Source organism: Lampetra fluviatilis, chromosome 13 (assembly GCF_964198595.1).
Source record: "Lampetra fluviatilis chromosome 13, kcLamFluv1.1, whole genome shotgun sequence".
Classification (NCBI taxonomy): domain Eukaryota; kingdom Metazoa; phylum Chordata; class Hyperoartia; order Petromyzontiformes; family Petromyzontidae; genus Lampetra; species Lampetra fluviatilis.
Window position 1 is genome coordinate 627,112 of NC_136287.1, and position 27,503 is coordinate 654,614.

General features: G+C 57.2%; 1 protein-coding gene across 1 annotated transcript; it reads left to right on the forward strand.

The window, feature by feature from the left end:
- The first annotated feature begins 9,121 nt into the window (after positions 1 to 9,121).
- Positions 9,122 to 18,313, forward strand: GOLPH3 (golgi phosphoprotein 3). Its single transcript, XM_078861947.1, has 4 exons — positions 9,122 to 9,580; positions 15,212 to 15,343; positions 16,148 to 16,262; positions 17,426 to 18,313. The coding sequence occupies exons 1-4, from the start codon at positions 9,332 to 9,334 to the stop codon at positions 17,848 to 17,850; spliced, it is 921 nt and encodes a 306-aa protein (XP_078718073.1). The 5' UTR covers positions 9,122 to 9,331; the 3' UTR covers positions 17,851 to 18,313.
- The last annotated feature ends 9,190 nt before the right edge of the window (positions 18,314 to 27,503 follow it).

The window sequence follows — 27,503 nt, forward strand, 5'->3', positions numbered from 1 at the left end:
GGTTACAGACCGGCATGGGAGATATTGCTGGCCGGGTAGACCAAATGGACGGTAAGGTAACCCAAGCACGCGAGGAAGCAAATAAAAATATGAAGGCACTCCAGTCTGAGATGGGGGAACTACGCTCTACAGTAGGGGGGCTAGCCGGGAGGGTGTCCCAATTAGAGTCCGATGTGGGGCAACTGCGTACTGGGGGAGGGAGAGGGAGCGGACAGGGGACCCGCTACGGAACCGCCCCCCCTCCCCGGGCATGTTATATGTGCGATCGCCGAGGGCATCTAGTGAGGGACTGTCCTGAAATCACCCGAGCTAGGCAGACGCGGGGGGTTAAACTCCAACGCCCCCTAGAGAGTGGACCATCTGGGGGTGCAATCGAAGCGGTCCCGATGCAAAAAGACGGTAATAATGGCGAGCGAGTGATCCATAAACAGGTTACAACGACAACACCCAAGGGCGCGGGGACCTCGGGCGATTGGCTGCGGGAGCTGGTGGCAGGGATAACGGGAGCCACGTCGCTGGTGGAAGGCCAGGTGAACGGGCAGCGCACCCGGATCCTGCTGGACACGGGCGCCGTGGCCTCTCTCATGAGCGCCGCGCACTGCAGCATGCTCGGGGTGGACGTGGGCTGCCTGCAGGCCCCGGATCGCGCGCTGCACACGGCAAGCGGAGCCGGGATGGGGTTGCTGGGGAAGGTCTCCCTCGAGGTCCGTCTAGGAAACCAGGTGTGCACACAGGAATTCTACGTTTCGAGTGTGTTGTGCCACGAGTGCATTGCAGGAACGGACCTCCTGGAAAAGTTGGGACTTAACGTACAGCCCCGGCAACGATGCGCTACGGTGGAGGGCAGCGGGGAGCGGATTCCGTTCCTAGGACAGGAGCCGAATCGCCCACGCTTCACACCCGTGGCCGCTACGCTGGTGTCGGCCATCACCATCGGGCCTCTCGCCGAGATGCTGGTGCCAGTGGCAACCCTCTCCACCGACCCAACCCACCGACCATCGGGCGAGGTAATGCTGACTCCTCACCCGGAGTTGGCATCACGATACGGGGTGGTAGGGTCAGCCACACTGGTAAACGCAGATGGGGGCCGGCTGTTTATACGTGTGTTTAACCCACACAGTACCCCGGCAATGATACGACGACGCACCCCGGTAGCCACCGTACACCCCCTGCACGCTCGCCACTCGAACGACTCGGTGTTCGCACTCTGGGCGGAGGACCCTGGCCGCCCCGAGGACAGCCAGGATCTGGCCTGGCGGGTCGGCCCGACCCCCCGAGCCGAGATTGTTCCACTGCAGGATGCGTTACATGTGCCTTGGGCAGCCTTACCTAAGGGGGAGGCCGATCAGCTGCGCGGGTTATTGCGGGAGTACGCCGACGTGTTCAGTGAGCACGATTCGGACGTGGGCCGGACCGACCTGGTCAAGCACCAAATTGACACAGGTGCAGCCCGACCCATCAAACTCCCCGCATACCGAGTGGGCGCGCCTGAACGGACCCAGATCAAAGAGGCAGTCACGGATATGCTACGCGATAACATAATCCAGCCCTCCGCGAGCCCTTGGTCTGCCCCGGTGGTACTGGTAACGAAAAAGGACGGATCGACTCGGTTCTGCGTTGATTACCGAAAATTGAACGCAGTCACCCTCGGCGACGCTTTTCCCATCCCACGCATCGACGACACCTTCGACAGTCTCGCAGGAGCGTGGTATTTTTCCACCCTCGATCTGGCGTCCGGTTACTGGCAGGTGGAGATGACGGAGGAGGATCGGCCAAAAACAGCATTCACCACCCCGATGGGCCTGTTTGAGTTTCGAGTGTTGCCGTTCGGACTCACTAACGCGCCCGCGACGTTCCAGCGGTTGATGGAGTTGGTGATGCGGGGCTTGCAGTGGGAACAGTGCCTGATTTACCTGGACGATGTAATAGTGTTCAGTAGGTCGCTGTCCGAACACTGGTCCAGGCTGCGGGAAGTATTCCAGCGACTGCGAGCAGCCTATCTCAAGCTCAAGCCGCGTAAGTGTTACACTGTGCAGCGCGAGGTAGGGTACCTCGGACACCGAGTCAGCGAGGCAGGGGTGAGCACCGATCCCGAGAAGGTGCGTGCCATAGTGGATTGGCCGCGGCCGAGGAACCTGACGGAGATCAGGTCATTCTTGGGACTCGCCACTTATTACCGTCGATTTGTAAAGGGATTCAGTGAGATTGCACGCCCCCTCACCCAACTCACCTCCCCTAAGAACCCCTATCAGTGGTCGGAGGCCTGCCAGACGGCTTTCACCACACTCAAAGACCACCTCACCCACACCCCCACCTTGGCTTTCCCAGATTTCACCACCGATTTTATTTTGGACACTGACGCCTGCAGCAGTGGGCTGGGCGCGGTGCTGTCGCAAGTGCAGGGTGGGACGGAGCGGGTCATCGCGTACGCCAGTCGGACCCTGAGCGGGGCCGAGCTGAACTATTGCGTAACCCGTCAGGAACTGTATGCCGTGATTTTCGCGTGTAAACAGTTCCGACCGTACTTGTAACGCAGGAGATGTCGTGTGCGCACCGATCATTATGCACTGCAGTTCCTCCTTACATTCAAGGAACCGCGGGGGCAGATGGCTCGATGGCTGGCGCAGCTGCAGGAGTACAACCTGCAGATCGAGTACCGAGCGGGGCGGACACACGCGAACGCGGACGCCTTGTCAAGACGGCCCGCGGTGCGCGCTGAGACGAGGGAGGGAGACGCCTGCCCGTGTTTCACGGGGGGACGCTGCCGCCAGGCAGCAGAACCCAAGGAGCGCGCGGAAACTAAACTCCCCCCCCCGAGAGAGAGTGCGGTGTGCGCCGCAGGAACCCCTGCAGAAGGAGCCCGGGGACAGACGGATCATCCCACCCCAACCGGGCGGATCCAAGAGGATGTCGGCTGCGCCTTCCCGGGCTTGGACGACGAGCAGCTGCGACAAACCCAGCAGCGGGATCCGGATCTGGCGGCGGTGGAGGCGGCACTGCGAGAGAAGAAGGATGCACTACCAGGGCCCTGGAGCGGTTTGTATGCCCGGTTGTGTGTAGAAAACGGGGTGGTGAGGGAACTGGCCGACGCTGGGCAGCCGGGTGCATCTGCGTTCCCGCCCATGTGCGACCCCAACTACTACGACTGGTACACGACCACCCGCTCGGGGACCATGATGGGGAACGGCGCACCCGGGAGACTCTGCGTCGCCAGTATCTCTGGCCTAAATTGGCGCAAGATGTGGCCGCCTGGGTGCAGGGCTGCCGAGCCTGTCAGCAGTGTGGGCAAAAGCCGGCGAGGTACCAGGTACCCCTGAGGCCGTTCCGAGTCAGTCGGACGAATCAGTTGGTCGGAATCGACCTGCAGGGGCCCTTTCCACGATCCCACCGGGGCAACCGATATATTCTCGTAGCGGTGGAGTACTTCACCCGCTACCCCGTGGCGGTGGCTATCCCGGATAAAACAGCCCTCGTAGTGGCCCGGGCCTTCGTGGAAAACTACGTACTTAAGTGCGGGATCCCCGAACGAGTCATTACCGACCAGGGTAGTGAATTCGAGGCCGAACTATTCCAGGCGCTGTGCCGAGAGTTCGGGATCCAGAAGGACCGAACCACGGCGTATCACCCCCAGGCGAACGGGATGGTAGAGAGGATGAACCAGACTCTGGCCGGGAAGCTTAAACGCATGGCGGCCGCGAATCAACAGGACTGGGACGAACACCTCCCCTATGCCCTGTTCGCCTACACCACCGCCGTTCACACATCTACAGGACAGACCCCGTTCCTAATGATGTTTGGTCGCGAGTCTCGCCTGCCCGCAGATCTGCTGTTCGGTGTCCCTCCGCCGCAACGGGAGGAAGGGAGCAACCCCGTGGAGCACTTGCTGGAGACCCTGCGAGGGGCCAGGGGCCGAGCCTACCCGCACGGAGAGGCCGCGCACCAGCGGCAAGAGCAGGGCGCCCGACCCCGTATGGAGCCCCCCTTCTACACTGCGGGCTCCGAGGTGTGGCTGTACACTCCCCGCGTCGGTGCCGGACAGGTGGGGAAGCTGACCACCTACTGGCAAGGACCCTGGATTGTGAGACGGCAGATCTCACCATGGACGGTGCTGATTCAGGGAGGAGAGAGGGGCCGGGAGATGGTGGTAAACATCCGCCGACTGAAGCCGTGGCGAGCAGCCCCCGAGGGGGGGAGCCCCGCCGTCCAAGTACCCCGAAACCCCGGGGTCCCCCCACCCCCCGTGCCCGGGGGCCTCGCGCAGTATATGGGCCCCACGGAGCCCCGGGCTCCGAGGGGCCCCGGGCGGGGCCGGGGGCGACGAGGACGGCGACCCTTAAACCCCACCGCCTCTGAGTTTGTTCCCCAGCCCGCAGGTGCCAGAGGCCGAGGGGAGCCGTTGGAATGGAGGAGGAGACCACCGCCGGAGCCCCAGGAGACGGAGCCGCCACCCCCGAGGCCAGCCACAAGGGCCGGGCGAATCCCGCGGACCCCGCGGCGATACCTCGTGGGGGCAACCCAGGCGAGGTGCTCCAGTCAACCCGGGACGGGGACTGGCACCCCGGGGGGCTATGTGGTGCCACAGCGACGGGGCCGCTCTGCCGAGCCAGGGAGCCGCCCGGCTTCCACCACCGCACTGCCCCCCATCACCCCCTCCACATAAGCACGCACCCGCACCCACGTAGGGCCTCGTGGTCGGGTCACCTACCCTGAGTTTTCACCCGAGGGCCCCCTCGGGGGGTTACCCCACGGTTTCTCAGGGCCAGGGAATTGGACAGGACCCTTCCCAGGCCAAGTAACACTGCGGCGCCGTGGGCGGATTTGAGATCGCACGACCACGGCGAGCTCAGAGAGCCCCGCAGTTAGAAACGCATACAAACACAAACACGGGTCAGCAGGGCAGATAGCTGGGATCAGGACCCGGGGCGACTGATTGGTCGAAAGGTCAAAAGCCGGCGGGATCGCAAAAGAGCGGGAAATCCTAGGCTCAGGATTGGTCGAGAGACCAAGGCGGTCGGGACGGGGGCGCCTAGCCTTTGATGTGAATAGTTTAAAAGAAAACGCAGGGGCAGTAGGGAACTCTCTTCTTCTGGAGTTTTGACACGGAGTCAGCGACGAAGGAGTCATCGGGCGAGCCGCTAGATTGTCTGCAGGACGATCTGAGCGCCGCAAGGTCACCAAGGTCTACAGACGGTATCGTATTACGCGCCTTACAACACCTCAGAGCGGAGAGTAGGATCCGTAGGAGAGGGTTAGTTCGGGGTAAGGACGAGAGGAAAGCGGTTTAACAGAGAGCGCAGCATAGAATAGGGCTGCACGCCACCAGAGTGTGGGTTAGAAGCGCCTTGCTGGCCCGCACACACACACGGGTGGCTCGGTTGGTTAACAAGGGCTAATAAAATCTCGAGCGTAGTAATAAAACCGTGTTGTTGGGTATTTTTGCACGTGGTATTAGCGTGCACTGCATTCGCGGGTGTGTGGTCGTTGTATGCGTAAAGGCCGTGGTCTCTGTACGATGGTGCGGGTACGGAAGTGTGTGTGTTAACGCCCGGGGAGCGCACAGTGTATTTGTATAAACGCGCGGCCGCGCAAGAGGGGGGTTTTACGTGCTCTCGCTCGAGCGTGGGCGTCGCTCGCGTGTGTGCACGCCACGCTCGGTAAAACCTGCAAGCCGCACACGGTGAACCCGCGAGCCGCGGCGCCGGAGCGCGCTGTGATCGCACGGCCGGGGGGAGCGAGAAGAGGAGGAGGGAGAGTACTTTTGTGTGTTTGCGTGCCTACGCAGCCGTGTGAGAGGAGAATCGTCCTTGTACGATACTTGTGTTGACGTACACGCGCGAGTGCGGGAGGGGACGAGTCGTTGTGTCGGCGTGTGCCCCGCTCGCGTGTGCGAAACCGCTGTGCGCATTGAAGCTGTTAGCTTTGTGCGATCGTGCGCGTGCTCGTTACCTGCGTAAAGTGCGGTGCGGTGGTGGGCCCCTGACCCCCAACCCCGCGGCTCGAGCGCGTAATCGGCTGCGCATTGTTGTACGGTATATCTCGCGCGCACGGCGGCGGCAACTTGAGTCGTTGTGTCGGCGTGTGCCCCGCTTGCGTGTGCTCGTTACTTGCGTAAGTGCGGCGCGGTGGTGGGCCCCTGACCCCCAACCCCGCGGCTCGAGCGCGTAATCGGCTGCGCATTGCTGTACTGTTGATCTCGCGCGCACGGCGGCGGCAACTTGCGCTCCGCGGCCAACCTCAGCGCAGGGGGAGCATGCACACACGATCCGCAGCACTCACGGGGGTACAGGATAGGGAGCAGATGGGGGACGAAAGTCCGGACCCCACCAGACAGCCAGGGGGTAATGATACGGAGGGGACGATGGAGACAGAGGCGAGCAGCCTCCACAGTCCGTGTGTGTGCTGCTGCTGCTGTTGTTTACACTCGTGGTTTATGCAATAAACACCAAACAAAACTCAACACGGTGCCTGCCGATAACACCGCATGTGTGTGGCCTTAAAAGGAAACATTGGTGACGTTTCGGGCAATGGCCCTTCTTTACGGCACATAAAATAGTGATGCCAGACAGTGGACAAGAAGAGCTGGAGACAGACCTTGTGTGTTTACACAATGGGGGGGCGGCTGATGAGAACCACTCGAAACGTGTTTCCCGATCAATAGTTTTGTAAATAGGCAGGCACAGTGCTCGCATGAGATGGTCTCCTCCAGACTCGGGCAACCCGAGTCGGCCCCCACGGTGGCTAGGAGATGTTAACTACCTCGCCTGGTACGCAGGAGGTCGTGGGTTCGATCCCGACCCTGACGCCTGCTGTCTATCTTGAGTTTGCGTGTCTCTCATCATCATCACGGTGGCTAGATGTTAACTACCTCGCCTGCTATGCAGGAGGTCGTGGGTTCGATCCCGACCCTGACGCCTGCTGTGTATTTTGAGTTTGCGTGTCCCTCATCATCATGAAGGTGGCTAGATGTTAACTACCTCGCCTGGTACGCAGGAAGTCGTGGGTTCGATCCCGACCCTGACGCCTGCTGTATATTTTGAGTTTGCGTGTCTCTCATCATCATCACGGTGGCTAGGAGATGTTAACTACCTTGCCTGGTACGCAGGAGGTCGTGGGTTCGATCCCGACCCTGACGATGCCTGCTGCTGTATTTAGAGTCTGCGTGTTTCTCTCTCTCTCTCTCTCCCCGTGGTCGCGTAGCGTAGATTTTCTTCAGGTGCTGCGGATTTTTTTTCTTTCCACGTTGAGAATACACATGCTTTCAGAGTATTTGCCTGCTATACATTTCAATGGGATACGCCACTTCGTTGAGCTATCGTTTGTGGCCAGGTCGCTTCTGAGAAAGAGCTCAGTGGGGGCTTACTTGGTTAAACTAAAACTAGTTTAATAATAAGAGACACACCTTTCAATAAATAGCCAAGATTAACTGAATAAGCTCAAAGGATTACAAAGTAAATACTACCGTGTAAGTGAACCTGCTGTGCAGGAGAAGTCGACCTGTCTGGGGTGTGACGTGGAGAGCCCGCGGGGACAACGTCGCGGATGTTTCTGGGGTTGAGTTGAGTTCGTGTGACCAGCGGAGAACTCAAGAGACCAGCATTGGTCTCATTTGCGTGGGTGAGTGGGTGGGTGAGTGGGTGGGTAGTGAGTGGGTGGTGAGTGGGTGGGTGAGTGGGTGAGTGAGTGGGTGGTGAGTGGGTGGGTGAGTGAGTGGATGGGTGAGTGAGTGGATGGGTGAGTGAGTGGGTGGGTGGGTGAGTGGGTGAGTGGGTGGGTGAGTGGGTGGGTGGGTGGTTGGGTGGGTGAGTGAGTGGGTGGGTGAGTGGATGGGTGAGTGAGTAAGTGGGTGGGTGAGTGGGTGAGTGGTGAGTGGGTGGGTGGTGAGTGGGTGGGTGAGTGGGTAAGTGGGTGGGTGGTGAGTGGGTGGGTGAGTGGATGGGTTAGTGATTGAGTGGGTGGGTGAGTGGGTGGGTGGTTGGGTGGGTGAGTGGGTGGGTGAGTGAGTGGGTGGGTGAGTGGGTGGGTGGTGAGTGGGTGGGTGAGTGGGTGAGTGGGTGGTGGATGGGTGGGTGAGTGGGTGGGTGATTGAGTGGGTGAGTGGGTGTGTGGTGAGTGGGTGGGTGAGTGAGTGGGTGGTGAGTGGGTGGGTGAGTGGATGGGTGAGTGAGTGAGTGGGTGAGTGGGTGGGTGAGTGGGTGGGTGAGTGAGTGGGTGGTGAGTGGGTGGGTGGGTGAGTGGGTGAGTGAGTGGTTGAGCGAGCCAGTGAGTGTTCTGAGTAGGTGAGTGAGTGGGTGGATCCGAGTTCGACTCCCGCTCACGGCCACCAACACTCAGCCTCAAAATGAGTATCTGGTGCGGTGTGTAAACATCGCCGCTAGGGAGACAAAGGCGTCCGAGCGTAGTGTTGGCCACCCACCCCCTCGTGTGCCATTCCGGCTTCATAGGCCCACGCTAACAGCACTTGCCCTCACAGTCTGTTAAGGCTATACGGAGGAGGGGGGGGGGTCTTTGTCTTTTGGGTGAGTGGCTGCACTCAGTCAGTGCGCAAATGCGAAGGGGCCATTGCCCGAAACGTCGCTTATCAAGACATATAGCCTGACCAGACTGTTGTGGCAAGTGCTGTTAGCGAGCACCTATAGAGGCCGGCACGGCACACGAGGGGGTGGGTGGCCAACACCACGCTCGGACGCCTTTGTATCCCCAGTGGCGATGTTTATACACCGCACCAGGTACTCATTTCAGGCTGAGTCAACCTCGGAGAGGCCCAGGAACGGTTCAGATAATCGTCACCGGTGTTGGCCGTGAGCGGGCAGACAGACACACACACACAGACAGACACACACAGACAGACACACACACAGACACACACAGAGACACACAGACAGACACCCACACAGACACACACAGACAGACACCCACACAGACACACACACAGAGAGACACACACAGACACACACACTTCCCCCTCCCCCCGCTGCCAGGCCGCAGAAGCAATGGGGAGATTGCCGATCGGGTCGATCCCCGATTCTAGGAGACGGCGGGGCGTGTGAGTGGGGGGGGGGTGAGCAGGCGGGGGGCCCGGATCGACTCGCTCGGCAGAGCCGCTGCCCCGCCTGGACGACGCCGCCGCTGCTGCCACATCCCGCGTGACGTCACGGCCGCCATGTTGTTGTCGGGCCGCTGAGCCGCGGCTCCTCGAGTCTCCTCCGCCGCCCGCGCCGTCCACCTCCTCCTCGTCCACCTCCTCCTCGTCCACCTCGTCCACCCTCCATCGTATCGCCTCATTCTCTCCCTCCCACCCTCTCTCCGTCCCGTCTCCCATCTCGTCGCGGCCATGACGACCACGCTCACGCAGCGCAGCTCGGGGCTCGTGCAGAGGCGCTCGGCGGCCGCGGCCTCCTCCTCGGCGGGCGGCGGCGGCGGCGAGTCGGGCGAGGAGGGCCCCGACGAGCTGGCGGGCGCCGGCGGCGAGCAGCTCGGCGGCGGCAGCGGGGCGCGCGACGCCGACGACAAAGGCGACAGCAAAGAGACGCGCCTCACGCTCATGGAGGAGGTGCTGCTGCTGGGCCTCAAGGATCGCGAGGTGAGGGGATGTGGCGGGGGGGGCACCCATGGGGGGGGGCACCCATGGGGGGGGGCACCCATGGGGGGGGGCACCCATGGGGGGGGGCACCCATGGGGGGGGGGCACCCATGGGGGGGGCACCCATGGGGGGGCATGGGGAGGGAGAGGTGGGTGGGGGAGGTCACTCATCTTGGACCACCACCGCCGCCGTTTTCGTTTCTTGTTCGGAGCCCCCCTTTCCTCCTCACCTATACCCCAGCAGCCTAGTCCCCTCACCAGTCATGTGTATTTCCAGCGCCCCCCACCACCTTCCACATACCCTGAACCCCCCTCAACTGGAGGCCCTCAAATGGGGCCTATCACCCCCTCTCGCTTATGAAGGAGAAGCTGCTGCAGCTGTTATTGATGTGGCCCAAGAACTATGATATCCGGGGAGACATGGGAAGAAAGGTGTGGGGGGGTATGAAGGGGGTAGGGGGCAGAACCAGTTACAATGGCACACAACGTGGGTCCCCTTGACCCCTTCACGTGGGTCCCCTTGACCCTCACGCCTCGTCCCCCCACGCTCACTCATATCCACTTCCTGCTTCCCCATGGCTCCCTCGGTCCTCTCGCCAGAGTTGCGTCACCCGCCTCAGCTGGGTCACCTGGGTCATCCCACCCGAGGTCACACGGCTCAGCCGGGTCACCTCACCTGGCTTCTGCCACAGCAACTCCTCACCTAGGACCCCTTTACCTGGAATCCCTCACCCGGATTCCCCTCACTCGATCTACGTCATCTGCACCCACTTTGCATAAACCCTCTTTACCTGTGTGCCCATGGCCAGGTTGGCAATGAGTATGTACACTATACACACGGTGGGGGTGGGGGGCAATGTACACTAGGTACTATGTATACGCGTCCTTGTACATACCTGTGTGTACACATGGGTGTGGACGCGGACATGTGTATGCTTACACACGCGTTGTGAACGTGTCCTGGAGTCATGTTAAATTACAATCACAACCCTTTAGGAAACTGGCCAGTGCTGGTTGATGGACCGTTTCATGTATCACACGCGCCACTGATGTTAGCCGTGGCCGAGAATCGAACTAAGCTGGGTTTTTAGTGCCGTACGCTCACCATCTCCGCCCCCTACTCCCCCTCTTCGGGGATCAAATGTTGGCGGATCTGGGTGTATGCGAGTGTGTGTTTGACGTGTTCACTGCCGTGTCTTGTGAGTGTGTAACGCAATATTTACGTACTGTGTGTGTGCGCGGGCTGTAAAAAGGCCAAGAGCACTGGCGTGACCGCGATTAAAACTCACCAGTTTATAAGGGGAGGAGTTGTGAAGTGAGCGGGTGGGATTAATACAGAGTTTGGATTGATGTCATTTACATGAGGTTGTGCAGTAAGGAGGGCCAGAGATTGTGGAGAGAGTGGCTGAGATTCTTTTGGAGGATCCTGGAGTTTTAATAAAAAGGCCTGGGTAATATAGAGGCAGTGTGGAATTGTGATTTGATATAGGGCATGAGATTTTAATGTGAATAGCCAAAATTTGAAAGCGTATCAGTGTAAAAGTGGGCCTGATATTTCTAATGTCAGTTTCTGGGATTGTAATGTCATAGAGTGGAATAATTTTAAACAGACGCCCATGGATTCGCGAAGACAGCTGCTGGGATTATCACTAGACAACCAGGTGCTGAACGAGAGATCGGGATTGTAAAGTGAGTGAGATTGTTTCGACGGCGGCAGGGATTGTGAAACAGCTTGTGGTCGTAATGCAGAATCTCTGATTTTGAGGAGCAGCCCAGCCCCCAGGTGCGCCCCTTGCTTCTGTCGCCCAACAATGACAAGAATGAGCTGGAGGGGGGCGCCGGGTTTTAAATGAGTTGACTTTCCGCTCTTAAAGAAAAGCCATCCCGCTTTAGTAGCCGGAGCGGTCCAACCGGTTTGTGTGCGTTACCCAGTGTCTAGGCGTGAGCGGTGGAAACGTGCCGCCACTGCCGAGTCCCGCTTCCCTCCCCGTGGGGTGCCGGCAAGGCCCACCGGGAAGTGGCGGCACAATGTTGTGCCCTGAGAGCATGGAGGGCGTGAAGCTGGTGCCGTACGTGATCTCTCACGTGCGGTGCAAAGGTCGCTGCTGATTTTTGCCGCGGTGGTGATGCCGAGAGTCAAAACACGGCTCGCCTGCACATCGTCCACTAACCGCCTGGACATCATCCAGTTACCGAGTGGCAGCGCCGGTAATGGTACTGGTGGAGGGCACAACTTCCCCTACCCACCAGAGTAAATGGTATGTGCCAGTGTCCTGTTACCTGGGGGCAGGTGCACGCCACACCTTACCCCTCCCCTCTTTGCTACACAGCGACAGGACCTGTAACATGAGGTGGGCTAATCCAGTGTACCTGTGTGTGTAGTATCTACCTCTGTTTGTGTCTACTGTGTACCTGAGATTTATGTGCTGTGCCTGCTCAATTTAGTACGTGGCATGCGTTTCACAAATTCCTATTTCTGTATTTTTACAGTAATCGTATCGTGACATTGTTCAAACTTGAAATAACTAACATCGCCTGCCTTGGCAGTGGTGAACACTCAGAGGTCAACTCACCATTGTTCATCGTTAAGACCGCCTAAGAAATGGGAGTGGAGCAGCGGCACGGCAGTTAGTGCACCGCATCAGGAGCCCAGCGGCCTGAGTACGATTCACGGTTATGACCAACGTCAGCGATGGAGAGTGACTTGAAATCTCGACTGGTCCTCACCACCCCCCACCACCTTCCCCAACCCACACTAGCTTGGTAAAGTATGGTCAAGCAAAGCCCTTGACAACCCAATGCAAGAGAAGACCTTTGCTGCCTTGTTTATTATCCCAATCGCCAAACACCGGTCGAAAGTCCTGTAATTTGCAGCTGCAGAGAGCACTGGCGATCGCATGTAAGATAAGAACTGGCGAGTTTGTTGAATTGGAGAATATTATCGAGGTGCTGCCTGTGACCAAACCACCAGGAGTGCATCCCATCTCGTTTGATGCTGGGAGCAAGGATTGAGCCCTGATAGTGAGGCGATGCATGACCGCCGTGTGCAAAACAGGCTACTGTGGAACTACGTGGTGGGCAGCAGAGAGCAGTGTGGCAAATTATGTTTTGTACTTTACTTTGCTCTTGATATCTATGCTCTTGATATCTATGCCCCTCATCTTTACCAACCAGCAGTGACTTGGGTGGTGAAATATTTACTTCAGTAATGTGCTTTTATTCTGCTTTTGTCCATCGTTTTGGTGACTCGGGTCACTCATGCAAATGAGATTCACCATTCTAACGTGGTTACACAAAATCAACCTGACACTCATCTCATCTCACTCATTATTATCTTGATCTCTTGACTTCTCACCTTGTTAAACAGAATACACTTGGACGTGGTCTCACATCCCCCATATTTGACATGGTATGGTTTAGGCCTTCATCCAGCAGTGGATCGACAAAGGACTGTCAATTACATTTACGTCAGATCTCTGCTCTGAGAGAAAGGTCATTTCCTGAAATGCCATCCTGCCGCACGCCTTCGTGCCGAAAGGCAGTGATTGCGATGAGCACGTTTGTTGTGACGTGTCCCTTTTGTTAAGTCTCTTGTCGCTTGCGTGACATCACGGGTCGTCGCCGTGGCTGTGAGCGTTTTCTTTGGTCACCGTGCGCGTGTTCCGTTGTACAGCCCTGCTTCAACGCCGTCGTTGAGGCGGTGGGTAGTGGGAGCCAGGCCCTGCCCACGGGGTTCGGCCAAGCGGTTTAGACCGAGGCCGCGTATGCGCAGCTGCACGTCCCTTGTGGCTCAGCTGTACATCCCATGCAGGGCAGCCGCACGTCCCGTGTGGAGCAGCCGCACGTCCCTTGTGGCACAGCCGCACGTCCCGTGTGGCGTCGGCACGACCGTGAGCGGAGCAACCCCCCTGCGAACAACTTTTTTGTCTTTATTTAAACATTGGGCAACGTGTCCCTTGGGGTTGACGTTGCAAGTCCGTTGCTTTTACTTGCGAGACGCCGCAGCACGCGACTGAGACATGAGACTCGATCAAGGTCCAAGTTTGAGTGCGATCGAGGCTGGGAAGCCCCACTCCCCTCCCTCCCTTCTCGCCTGGATGGCCAGGCAGATGGAGTCCGGCAGGAGATCTAGGCATTAAAAGGTGCAACATTGGCCTATGAATAAAAATTAATTGGGGAATTTTCGAGATGTCGTTTAGGTTATTAATAGGAAAATATGCAGAAAGTAACTAGGGGGAGTTTGTTTGTTCCATTTTTAAATAAAGATTCATCTTCAAAAATTACAATGTCTACGCTGAAATTTGTACTTTTTTAGCATTGTCTTGACGGTCACGTGACCCCATCCAGCCATTCACAACGCCTTCGGAAAAAAAAAATTCAAGTGAAGTTTTGAACACATCTGCTTTATGTTGTTGAACCATGAGCAACTTGAGTCTCCCAGGGGTCTCCTTCGTGTTGCATGTGGCTGGACAAATATGAACCTCTTTTTGTGTATGGTTTAGATGGGCATGACATGGCTTCCTGAGTAGATGTGCACTGGATTGCTGCTTCAATGTCTCTGCTGCATTCTGAGAGGTCACAGCGGGTCACTACTGTGTGTTCTCACAAAGTGGCCCATAGACTCGCACAGACACATAGACTCACATGGAGATCACAGCGGGTCTCTACTGCGTGGTCTCGCACAGAGACCCCCTTGCCTCTAGACATTGTACAGGAATTGTCGCTCATGTACACCATCTAGAGATTATTGTAACATTAAGAAGCTATATAGACAAAGTGGAGATTCCCATCAGCTTGCATGGAGACTCCTAGACTTATATAAGCTCACAGACTCGCATAGACACCCACAGCCTTGCGTGGCATTCACAATTATGGTCTGGTCAGTGTTTCCGCAATTGCGTGCCAGCGTCGTAGGTGGCCATAAAATCAGGAACAATTACGTTTTTCCAGTGACGTTATTCCAAGAAATTTTGGATTTGGATTACAGAGATCTTCATCTGTCACGCTGAGCGTCAGCGCTACCCTCCCTGCCACAGGGACACCCTAACCATGAGGCTTGGCTCTACTTTTATCGGTAGCGTCGTGATCGTCATTTTCAAGCAAATTGCATCTTACAGTCGGCGAGGAACTAGAGACGAGCTGGAAGGCTGCCAGGCAGTGAGCCGGCACCAACAATAGCCAAGTTTTGCGGTCCTCTATATTAAGGTGTTTTCAGCCAATTGTATGTATGTATGTTGAACTTATTTTACACTGTACGTAGCCAACCGTGCTCATTGGAGGTGAGTTCATAAATGTGGGAGGAAAACAGACTACCCTGAGAAATTTCACATGTAAAAGGGGGCAACACTGTATCCCCATACAGAAGGCAGAGATGATATTTGCACTTTGATGTACTGCCTTCTGGCGAGCTAAGGTACAGCTCCTCCTCGACACCCACAGGAAAGGAGTTTTACTAAATGTATGCGGTGTTCGACCAACCCTCGCCGCTTCCAGAGTACCGAATCCCAGTCCGCGTGCATAGCCACCAGTACCCTGCAATTAACAGTGGCAGCGGCGTCCTTGTTACCGTTATGAGAGCGGCGCCGCCTGACTGTGTGTGCGTCTGTCCGCGTGTGCGCGCGGTGCTCGGCAGGGCTACACGTCGTTCTGGAACGACTGCATCTCGTCGGGGCTGCGTGGCTGCATGCTGGTGGAGCTGGCGCTGCGGGGCCGCATCACGCTGGAGCCTTGCGGCATGCGACGCAAGAGCCTCCTGTCGCGCAAGGTCCTCCCCCTCCCACACTTGCCGCCGCTGCACTTTGTGCGGTTCAGGGTGTTGCTGCGCTGTGCGGGTTGGGGTGGTGTGGGTTGTGGTGTTGCTGCTCTCTGCGAGTGCTTACTTGTGTAGGGTGTTTGTTGGGTAAGAGTATTTATTGGTTGTAGTGTTAGTTGGGGTTAAGTGTTCTTTTGTTGAGTGTGTTGGGCTCAGGTGTTGCTGTTGTCGGGTTGTAATGTATTAGTTTAGTGTGTTTTGTTGGGTTAGGGTGTTTTAGGAAGTTGGTTTGTTGGGCTGTTTCGTGTGTGTGGATATGGTGTTATTACTTCATTGCGTCATGGTAGTTGTTGGGCTGTATTCGTAGTGCCTCAAACAAGCATCACAAGTTTCAGAGCGCAAAGAGAATCCTGAAGCACGGTTACACAGGGCACTTTCGCATGGAGGGTCACACGGGGTGTCCAAGACAACCAGTCAAGGCGTAGACACACAACACTGCCGGAGATTGGGGTGTGGGGTTCCTGGGTAGGGTGTGTATGGGAAAAGTTGGATTGGTTATGGTTAGTTGGTTGATGGTATTAAATTACATTGTTCTGGTGTTGCACCGTGGTGTTTATTGGTTGACGGTATTGGTCAGGTTGTTGCGCGAGTAATGTTGGGGTTGGTTGAAGGGACTGGATTAGTGGGTTAGGGGTTCTCTTCCTTCAGCTCCATTCAACTCCTCTTCTCTCCTCTCCCTTCATCTCCCCTCTTCTCCCTCCATCTATCTAACGCTGCTGTCTCCCCGCATGTGTCCCCACGCATCCCCCCGGTCAGGTGATGTGCAAGTCGGACGCCCCAACTGGCGATGTGCTGCTGGACGAGGCCCTGAAGCACATCAAGGAGACGACGCCGCAGGAGACCGTGCAGACCTGGGTCGAGCTGCTGAGTGGTGCGCGCTCACTCGCACGCTCACTCGCACGCTCACTCGCACGCTGTCTTACTCACTCGCACGCTCACTCGCACGCTCACTCGCACGCTCACTCGCACGCTCACTCGCACGCTGTCTTACTCACTCGCACGCTCACTCGCACGCTCACTCGCACGCTCACTCGCACGCTCACTCGCACGCTCACTCGCACGCTCACTCGCACGCTCACTCACACGCTGTCTTACTCACTCGCACGCTCACTCGCACGCTCACTCGCACGCTCACTCGCACGCTCACTCGCACGCTCACTCGCACGCTCACTCGCACGCTCACTCGCACGCTCACTCGCACGCTCACTCGCACGCTCATACGTACTCACACGCTGTCTTACTCACTCGCTCACACGCTCATTCACATGGTTACTTACTCACTCGCATGCTCACTCACTTGCTCACTCACTCGCTCACTCACTCGCATATTCACTCGCACGTTCACTCGCACGTTCACTCTAGCATGTTCACTTTCGCACGTTCACTCGCTTGCTCACTCACACACTCGCACGTTCACGCTCACAAGTTCACTCTAGCATGTTCCATCTCGCATGTTCATTCACTCACACGCTCACTCACACTTAATCACTCCCACGGTCACTCACTCGCTTACTCACTTGAATGTTCACTCTAACACGCTCCTTAAACCAAACCTAATCCCTCAATTCCAATGCCTCAGCCCTCACCTCTAACCCCTTTCCTTTAACTCATGACCTCTAACCTTGTAATCCTTCCGGCTCGACTTAACCCCTCGCCTCTAAATGCTCAAGTCTCCCTTCTCACATCTAATGCCTTGCCTAGAATTTTTAACCCCACACTTAAAACACCTCACCCTTCACCGCTGTACACCTCAGCCATCACTGCTCACCCCCCCCCCCCCACATCCACCTCTCACCTCTCTTCCCGCCTCTCTCCCTCGCTCACCATCGCCTTCCCCTACGGTGGAACCGTTGTCGAGCAGCCGCCCGTCCCGTTCCCACCACGCCTCGCGGCCCACGTCCACGTCGCCCTGCGCCCGTAGTAGCTCGCGGGCATAAGGCGGCGCCCCCTGAGCTCTCCCCCCCCCCCCCACCATCTCCCCTCCACTCCGCTGCCCCCTCCCCGCGCTGAGCGGCGTGCGACTGTGCGGCGCAGGCGAGACGTGGAACCCGCTCAAGCTGCACTACCAGCTGCGGAACGTGCGCGAGCGCCTCGCCAAGAGCCTGGTGGAAAAGGGGGTCCTCACGACGGAGAAGCAGAACTTCCTGCTGTTCGACATGACCACCCACCCGCTCACCAACAACAACATCAAGCAGCGCCTCGTGCGCAAGGTGCAGGAGTCGGTGCTCGACCGGTGGAGCAACGACGCGGCGCGCCTCGAGCGCCGCACGCTGGCGCTCGTGCTGCTGGCGCACGCCAGCGACGTGCTGGAGAACGCGTTTGCGCCGCTGGCGGACGAGCAGTACGAGACGGCCACCAAGCGTGTGCGCTCCCTGCTCGAGCTCGAGCCCGAGGTCGAGAGCGCCAAGGCCGGGGCCAGCGAAGTGCTCTGGGCCGTCGTGGCCGCCTTCACCAAGTAGCGGCCGCGGCTGCGCGGCGACCAGGGGGCGGTCGCGCGGAGGCGGTCGCGGCGTCGGGAGGGCAGGGGCGGCGGGGATGAAGGTGACGCCACCCCCCCCCCGCTCCCCTCCCCTCCGCGCCCCCACGCCGCGCGGACGTCGTTCCTACGAGGACTTGCGGTGAACGCCGTGCACTTGGGGCGCCGCCCCCCCCACTCCCCCCGGCCGCGGGCGTCGCCGCCGTCTCCGTTGCCGCCGTCTCTGGGCGTCCCGAGATGGCGATGGCGTCGCACGACATGGGGGAGGTGCCCCTGGGGCCCGGGGAGGGGCGGTGAAGTGTGGGTTGCCTCGCTCGTTCGCAGAGCCGAGCGCGTCCGTTGCGAGTGAGGGATTTTTTGTTTTGTTTCATTCTTCCGAGGCGGTGGGGGTCACGGGGCCTCCGCCCCGCCACCAACTCGCCCCCCGGCCCCTCCGACGCGGCGGAGGTCGTGCCCGGCAGCAGGAGAAGCTTGAGGTTTTTATGCAAAATCGGAGCAGTGCCTCGTTGCCAGTGACTGAGATCGGGTGCCCGGTCACGACGGGGGGTGGGGAGGGGAGTGGAGGGGGGGGGGCGCTGGGAGGGTTTGCGTGGTGGCTGCCTCGGAGAGTTTCCACGCAGCAGAGGGAATCCTGTAAATTTCCAAATGGAGCTCCAGCGGTGTGGAGGCTCGAGGACGGGTGGACACAGCAACGGACGTCACCACCCCCCCCCACTCTACACCGCCACCCCCGCCTGGTGCTCTGCGGACTCGGAAAAGACTGTGCACACAGCGGCCATGGATAGCGCTTGCGTAGAAGAAGAACCATGCGCCTGCTGCAAGCGTGGGGGAGCGAGCGAACGAGCGTGCGAGTGTGGAGGAGCGAGCGAGTGACGAGGGAGTGCGACAGAATGGGCGCGTGGGCTGAGGCGCTGGTGGTCGTGGTGCTCGTGTCGTCTGGACCATGAGGAAAGCCGCGGTTTTATGCTGAGTACCGTCTCATCAACCCCCCCCCCCACCACCTCTTGACTGTGCCCCCCCTTCTGCTGTCCAAAGGCGACCGGGCTCCCCTCAGTCTTAATATCCTCACTTAGTTCGGTCATTCGGAGGCCGTGGGTTTATCGGCGAGCGCCCTCGTCGTGCCCGAGTGACTCGCAACTCGACCGCACCTGTAAGAGGGAACTCGCCAGGGTTAAACTCGCTCCCTCGATGCTTATAAATCAATGCGATGTCACATCGTGTGGACCAACAAACGTCACTGATTATTCATCGATGTTTGCCCTATTTGTTGCTGTTTGGAACGCCTCAGCCCCGATTAACCCGTTGCTAATTTTAGGCCACCCCTGGCGCAGCAGCGAGCAGTCGAGTCCTGCCCAGGTTGAGGGTCGGGGAGTGAAGCGGCTGGGGAGGAGGAGGGGGACCCAGCGGCGGCAGCAGCAGCAGCCATCATCCACTCCGCGTAGGTGGGAGCTGGGATTCCCGTGCTGCTCGATTGGTTGATTGCTGTAATTGTAATTAGTGGCCATGAGCAACGATCCCACTCCCCCCGGCTTCACGTTAACGGGCCGGACTTCTCGCTGCCCGCCCGGCTTCCGTCCCCCGCCAAGGGAACGTCAGCCGCAGGGTCCCCTTGCTGCTCCCCGTTGCGCTCCGCCCCTCCCTCCGCTGGAAGAGGCTCGAGCAGGAGAGCGTGCGGATGTGTGCGCGTGTGTACAGGCTCGGTTAGTCTCCCCTCTGTCCGCGTTCCTGGGCGTCGGTTTAATTTTTAAGGTGCGGTCGTGATACTCGGGGTCATTTCGCGACGTCTCGTCGGCAGCCGCGGCGTGGGGTCACGGCCGGGGGGTTGGGGTCACCGTGGCCCCCCCCGCGGTGGAGTGCCGTCAACTGATTTGGGTTTTGTTGGGAGTCCTGTGTTCTCTAATCCTTCCGAACTGCATCTCTTTCTCGTGTATCAGCCAATCTTACTACAATAATAATTATGATGATGATAATAATAATAAAGCTTTCCTCGGTAATTGGCGCACGCACACCACATGGGATTGATTCGCGGGACGTGACTGCCCGTGGCTGGCTTCGTGTCCACAACCTGTGCACCTGTTCCTGCGTGTTCTATGCTGATGGGTGTTTGTGGGGGAGTGTGTGTGTGCGAGTGTGTTTGTGGGGGAGTGTGTGTGTGCGCGCGCGTGTGTGTGCGCGTGTGTGTGTGTGCGCGCGCGCGTGTGTTTATGGCCGCTAGTGTGTTTGTGGGTGTGAGTGTGTTTGTGTATGTGGGTGTGTGGGTGTTTGTGTGTGAGGAGCGGTACTGTAGTGGTTAGCGCACTGTGATAGGATCCTGTCAACCTGAGTTGGAATCCTGTAAACGGCCATTACCAGTAGGTCGACTCAGCTTCACATGAGTCCCTGGTGAAAAATGTAAACATAGCCACTATGGAGACAAAGGCGGCCGGGCGTGGTGCTGGCCATCTAACCCGAAAGTGATGCCACCTCGTGTCGTACAGACAGGTGGGACATCTGCTCTGGGCTCGAAGGTTCGGCCATCCGCCGAGGAGATGCGAAGAGCCAGCATGGAGGCTGAGAGTCCATATCCAGTGCCACGTGGAGGTTGAGCGCAGGCTGGATGGGGGTTCCCTAGGATTTGGGGTTTGGGAGCGTCATCCAAGGGGGGTGGCCACGATAATAGCAACAACCAGTGATGGACTGGGACAAAAAAATTGGCCCACGCATTTGTAACCACACCGGGCCCAAATGGCCGTGCGATCTCATTTTCCCATTTGGGCTGGTCCAAAAAACAAGTGGGCCGATGAAGAATCTTTGGTGGCTGCCGAATATGGGGACTTAATGCCAACTGACTGCGTAAATAGGAAATGAAACGTACACAGGCCTGACGGCAACCATCGGGCATCTCAAGAGAGCCGGCAAGGGCTCCGGCGACGATGACTCCACATCGCCTTGCCAGGCAGCACGCCGAGGTACAACCTGGCACGGTTGCCGTGGTGAGGGTAGTACCGCCACTTGAGTATTGCTGCGTGTGTGCCTGCCCCGCATAGCTATTCGCTAACGGCACTCGCCACAGCAGTCTTATAAACGGCTTCACGGGGATCTCGTCCTGTGTGTGTCTGTGCGAGTTCTCGAGTGTCTTTGTACGTGTCGTGGGGAGCGGTGACGAAGTCATTGGCTCGCTGCGCTTCAAACCCTGCGACCTAAGTTCTAAATGAAACAACTTATTTTACCAGGTAAGCCCTACTGAGCTATAGCTTTTGTTGAGAAGCCACCTAGCCATAAATGACAGCCTAGCGAAGTGTCTTTTGTGCAAATGCAAAGCAGCAAACACCAAGGTGCTTGCATCCTATCAGCAGAGGGTTACATCGGCTCTTTATCAAGGTCTGAATGTCTGGCAAGGTACCTACTGATTGGAGTGACAGTATAAGTATTTCTCTGTACAAAGGGAAAAGATTGCATATGGCATGCAGCAATTATGCACCAATATCCCTTCTTTCAGTACCGGGAAAGGTTTTTGCACATCTACTTCTGGGCAGGCTGCAACCGTTCCTGACACAACACCGTCGCGCAGAGCATTCAGGCTCCACAGCTGCTCGAGCTACAATGGATGCTGTGCTTGGACTCCGCCGACTTGCAGAACGACAGCGACTGCCCATTGCATGTCGCTTTTACTTGGATTTTTAGGCGGCTTTTGACTGTGGATCTATCGACTCTGGTCTGCTTGGAGAGCAATTGGGGTCCGAGGCATCCTGCTGAACCTTGTGAAAGATCTACTTGCAGGCACAAGCGCAAAGATTCATGTCTGGTCCGGACCATCGCCACGATTCTAAACCACATCTGGAGTATGTCAAGGATGCGTCCTCACACCGGCGCTCTTCTATCGGGTGATCGACTGGATCTAATCAAACATGACCCATGACCTTGGAGTCGGGGTTAGCCGCAACCACTGACCTCGACTCCGCTGATGATGCAGCCTTGTTTGTTGGTTGAGAAGCCTGAAACAGATGCACAACATTCCTCCAATATTTCCACAACAGTGCAAGAAAATCAGGACTAAATGAAAACAAAATTTCAGAACTTGGGCTCCCGACCTCCATACGCACCCTGCGTAATCAACGGCAATGCTGTCGAAGCAGCGGAGGAACTTCTCTGCCGACGATCTGCACAGACGATGTCGACCTGATGCCATGCGCCGGTTCGGCCTGGCCTCAGGAATCATGAACTGTCTGAACTGCATTTGGTCCCAGCAACGTTTTAAGTCCGGGTACCAAATTGAGAGTACGAGTGATGCGTGGTGTCAGTGTTTTGTAATTGTGCGGAGGCCTGGACATTGGTGGAAGCCTATCTGGATCGGCAGCAGTCCTTCCACTTGCGATGCCAAAGACGTCTTTTTGGCATCCAATGATTCGACTTCGTCAGAAATGTGACGGTTGCATCTGCGACCGGCCTCCTCGCCATTGAGAGCTCATTTCGAGGGAGATGGCTGTCGCTCATTGGACACGTTGCCCCGTATTGATGCGCAAACTCCTGCAGCAAACTGCGCGCCGCTTCAGTTGGCGGTCGACGTTCGAAGCGAGGACTGCGACCCTCAAAGGAATGGCGCCGCCCCCGTGGCCGCCCCCTTGAGACGTGGATCAAACCGATCGCTCGAGACGCCGGGGTATGGCGCAAGAGCACTTGATGCTAATGCTGTCGCAAGAGGCCACACGTTTGGCGCCACGCTAATTCGCTGACCATTTGTGATGAATGAATGCAACACGAAACGAATGTTTCTACATGTCGAGGGAAAACCAGAGGATCTGGAGAACAATCCATGCGACCACAGGTAGCATACGCAAACTCAAAACATGCAGGTGTCGGGGTCGGGATCGATCCCACGACCTATATACCAGGTGAGGGAGTTAACATCTCGCCACCGCTCATGGCGAACGTCAGCGGTGAATATCTGAACCGATCGTGGACCCCAGCCCGTAGGTCGACTCAGCCCCAAATTAATACGTGGTGCAGCGTGCAAACATCAGTGGAGTTCTGCGAGGACCGTGTGGGGTGGTGTGCCGACCTTAATAGGCGTTGGCCAACAGCGCTTGTCAAGTTTGTGTAACCAGGTAAGTTCCCGAGAGACGAGGATAGAGGAGCTGCATTCACAGTAGTGGCCTGGGTCACCACCATGACAAGCACAGCCATACAGTAGAGCAATGGAGCGAATAGAAATCATGAGAGCAAACACAACCAACTAGGGTTCAGCAAAGTAGCACAACCGTGTAAATCAATGTACAGCAGGGAGCCAATGAGCGGCGTGGATTTGATGTTAGAGTGAGGTTAGGGTGAGGTCGATGAGGTTAGGGTGAGGTCAGGGTGTGGGGTTAGGGTGAGGTTAGGGTGAGGTCAGGGTGAGGTCAGGGTGAGGTGGGGTCAGGGTGAGGTGGGGTCAGGGTGAGGTCAGGGTGTGGGGTTAGGGTGAGGTCAGGGTGAGGTTAGGGTGAGGTCAGGGTGAGGTGGGCTCAAGGTGAGGTGAGGTCAGTGAGGTGGGGTCAGGGTGAGGTGGGGTCAGGGTGAGGTCAGTGGGGTCAGGGTGAGGTCAGAGTGAGGTGGGGTCAGGGTGAGGTCAGGATGAGGTGAGGTCAGGGTGGGGTCAGGGTGAGGTCAGGGTGAGGTGGGGGGTGTTTCGGGGGAGAGGGCAGCAGGTGGCGCCCGTGTGAAGGTGGCGCGTTCACGTGGCCAGGTGAAGAGGCGGTCAGCTGGAGTCACCGCTCAATACACCGTGTGTGTTGTACACGTGTGTGTGTGTTGTACACGTGTGTGTGTTGTACACGCGTGAGTTGTACACGTGTGAGTTGTTGTACACGTGTGTGTTGTACACGTGTGTGTTGTACACGTGTGTGTGTTGTACACGCGTGAGTTGTACACGTGTGAGTTGTTGTACACGTGTGAGTTGTTGTACACGTGTGTGTTGTACACGTGTGTGTGTTGTACACGCGTGAGTTGTACACGTGTGAGTTGTTGTACACGTGTGTGTTGTACACGTGTGTGTGTTGTACACGTGTGTGTGTGTTGTACACGCGTGAGTTGTACACGTGTGTTGTTGTACACGTGTGAGTTGTTGTACACGTGTGAGTTGTTGTACACGTGTGTGTTGTAGACGTGTGTGTTGTTGTACACGTGTGTGTTGTACACGTGTGTGTTGTACACGTGTGAGTTGTTGTACACGTGTGTGTTGTACACGTGTGAGTTGTTGTACACGTGTGTGTTGTATAGGTGTGTTTGTTAACACGTATGGATAGGTGTGTTATACACGTGTGTTTGTTAACACGTGTGTGTTGTACACGTGTGTGTGTTGTACACGTGTGTGTTGTTGTATATGTGTGTGTTGTACACGTGTGTTGTACATGTGTTGTTGTAGACGTGTGTGTTGTGGGCAGATGTGTGTTGCACGCAGGTCATCGCACGAAACGTCGCCTATTATAGACAATGTTTTTTGTGTTGTTGACATGGGGCGTGCCAAGTTGTTGTTGGTTGTGGTTTTGTGCACCACCGCCAACGCAGCAGCTCTAGGTGCGTTCTCGACAGCGGCGTGTTGGACAGGTGTGATGAACAGGTGTGATGGGCAGGTGTGATGGGCAGGTGTGATGGGCAGGTGTGATGGACAGGTGTGGGGGGCAGGTGTGGGGGGCAGGTGTGATGGACAGGTGTGATGGACAGGTGTGGGGGGCAGGTGTGGGGGGCAGGTGTGATGGGCAGGTGTGATGGACAGGTGTGATGGGCAGGTGTGATGGGCAGGTGTGATGGACAGGTGTGATGGACAGGTGTGGGGGGCAGGTGTGGGGGGCAGGTGTGATGGGCAGGTGTGATGGACAGGTGTGATGGGCAGGTGTGATGGGCAGGTGTGATGGACAGGTGTGATGGGCAGGTGTGATGGGCAGGTGTGATGGACAGGTGTGATGGACAGGTGTGGGGGGCAGGTGTGGGGGGCAGGTGTGCGCGTGACATCGCTCTTCACCAACACCCCTCACTGTCCTCGTGTGGTGCACAGCACCACGCGCTATTCTCGTGTGGTGTGTGTGAAGAGTGCACGCGTGTACTGTGTGCACTGTGACGAGTGCACGCGTGTACTGTGTGTACTGTGACGAGTGCACGCGTGTACTGTGTGCACTGTGACGAGTGCACGCGTGTACTGTGTGTACTGTGACGAGTGCACGCGTGTACTGTGTGCACTGTGACGAGTGCACGCGTGTACTGTGTGCACTGTGACGAGTGCACGCGTGTACTGTGTGCACTGTGACGAGTGCACGCGTGTACTGTGTGTACTGTGTGTACCGTGTGTGTGTGCATAGTATAAGAAAGAGGTCATCCCACAGCTGAGGCATAGACTGACACAGAGACCCATATAATCGCACAGATGCCCGTAGATTGTGCACACGTGTGGTGCACTCACACTCACACACACACTCACACACGTGTGGTGCACTCACACTCACTCACACGCTCACACACGTGTGGTGCACTCACACTCACTCACACACTCACACACGTGTGGTGCACTCACACACACTCACACACACACTCACACACGTGTGGTGCACTCACACTCACTCACGTGTGGTGCACTCACACTCACTCACACACTCACTCACACACACACTCACACACGTGTGGTGCGCTCACACACACTCACACACACACTCACACACGTGTGGTTCACTCACACACACGTGTGGTTATTCTTTGGTTATTTTGGTAAAGTCACGTATAAATATAAAATAATACAATAAATGAAATACTAGCATACGACGTTTCGATTGCAACACAAGCAATCATCATCAGGTATAAATTAAATAGAAACACAAATCTAGTATACTTAGAAATGTAATGTAATACAACAGAGAGTCGGATAACATAACAGTCAACACCCTACCTGGTTGATTACGTTCTTCCTGAGAATGCTAAATTTGAGAGAGAGATAAAACACAGAACCAGAGACATATAGACAGACATATAAGCAGACAGATATCACAGAGATACATAGAGAGCAAACATAGGCACAAAGAGAAAGGCCTCGACACAGAGGCGTAGTTTCTCTGTGTGCCTATGTTTGCTCTCTCTCTATGTATCTCTGTGATATCTGTCTGCTTATATGTCTGTCTATATGTTTCTGGTTCTGTGTTTTATCTCTCTCTCAAATTTAGCATTCTCAGGAAGAACGTAATCAACCAGGTAGGGTGTTGACTGTTATGTTATCCGACTCTCTGTTGTATTACATTTCTAAGTATACTAGATTTGTGTTTCTATTTCATTTATACCTGATGATGATTGCTTGTGTTGCAATCGAAACGTCGTATGCTAGTGTAGGGGTGTTAGAGAGAGAGCCGTTATGCATGGCAGCTTATGGGAAACAAACACAGTGGGCGGGGCTACGCGAGTGCACGGGGGGGGGGGGTGCTCTCAACGACGTCCGCACCAGGCAGCCCGGGGCCCCACCCCTCAGCGGGGGTGGAGTATAAAGGGGGATGTGTCAGAGGGCTCGGGGCAGAATGTTAAAGCTAAACCAGTGAAGAGCGAAGATCGTCTAGCTAGAGCCCTGGACTCCCCTGGGACGCCGCCCTTGTCAGGGCCGCGCAGGACCGAGCCAGCGGCGTGGTCCCGAGAACCAGAGCTAGTGCTCTGGGACTCCGGGTACCGTAGCCCGACTTACCAGTGTCGGGCCAGACAGCCTCCCCTAGCCCGTTAGTGGAGGACTAGGAGGTAGGTCAGAGATAGCTAGCAGTGTATTCCCAGCTAGCCGGGTGAGGGGGCCGATACCCCCTCTAGTATTGTATGTCCACAGTTGTGACTACTTGTACGGAATAAATACGTGTGCCTCACCAACGGTGTCCAAGAGTCATCAACGGTACTTCATCTGGTGTCAGAACAACTACGAACATGGACACGCACCGGACAGCTCGAGCCGGAGTACCGCAGGTGGAGGACACCGCTGAAATTGTCGAGCCCGAGACGGCTCAACAAGACATCGTGCAGCCGGGGCTGGACGCATTCTTACCGGGGCATCAGGATGAAGAGGAGCCGCCATCAGAAGGGCTGAGGCTGGCTCACGCGAGGCTGGCGGAGCTGCTTTACGCCGCTGCCGCCACACTCGAACACATCACGCGGCTGGGGGCTGGTGGACCACCACGGGGCGATGAGAACCGACGTCCGATGCGCCTTCCCGCCATCTCAACGGATTCAAACTGTGAATCTCCCGCCATCGCCGCAGCAGCTGCTGAGGGCGTGGCCGGCCTGATCCTCGGGTCCAACATCGCTCTCGCTGGGGCTGCCGCGTCACCGCCAGCGGAGGGAGCGTCATCACGGCTGCGACAGGCGATACCATCTGCCGTTCGCGCTGAAGCGCAGCCGAGTTACGGGGACAGCAGCCTGCGAGCTTCCATGGCGACCGCTGCGCTGCACCAATGGCTGCCTCCGCTCAAAGAGTTTGTTGGCGCGGAGGGCGACTGGGGCGGCTTCCAGCGACGCTTCCTCGCCCACCAAGAAATGGCACGGTGGTCGGATGCTGAGGCTCTCTGCGCGCTGCCGGCGCTCCTCGACAGCGACGCACTCGCCGCCCTTACATCGGCGCCGAGGGAGAAGCGCTCCACGCTACAGATGGCGCTGCAGTTGCTGGCCGGG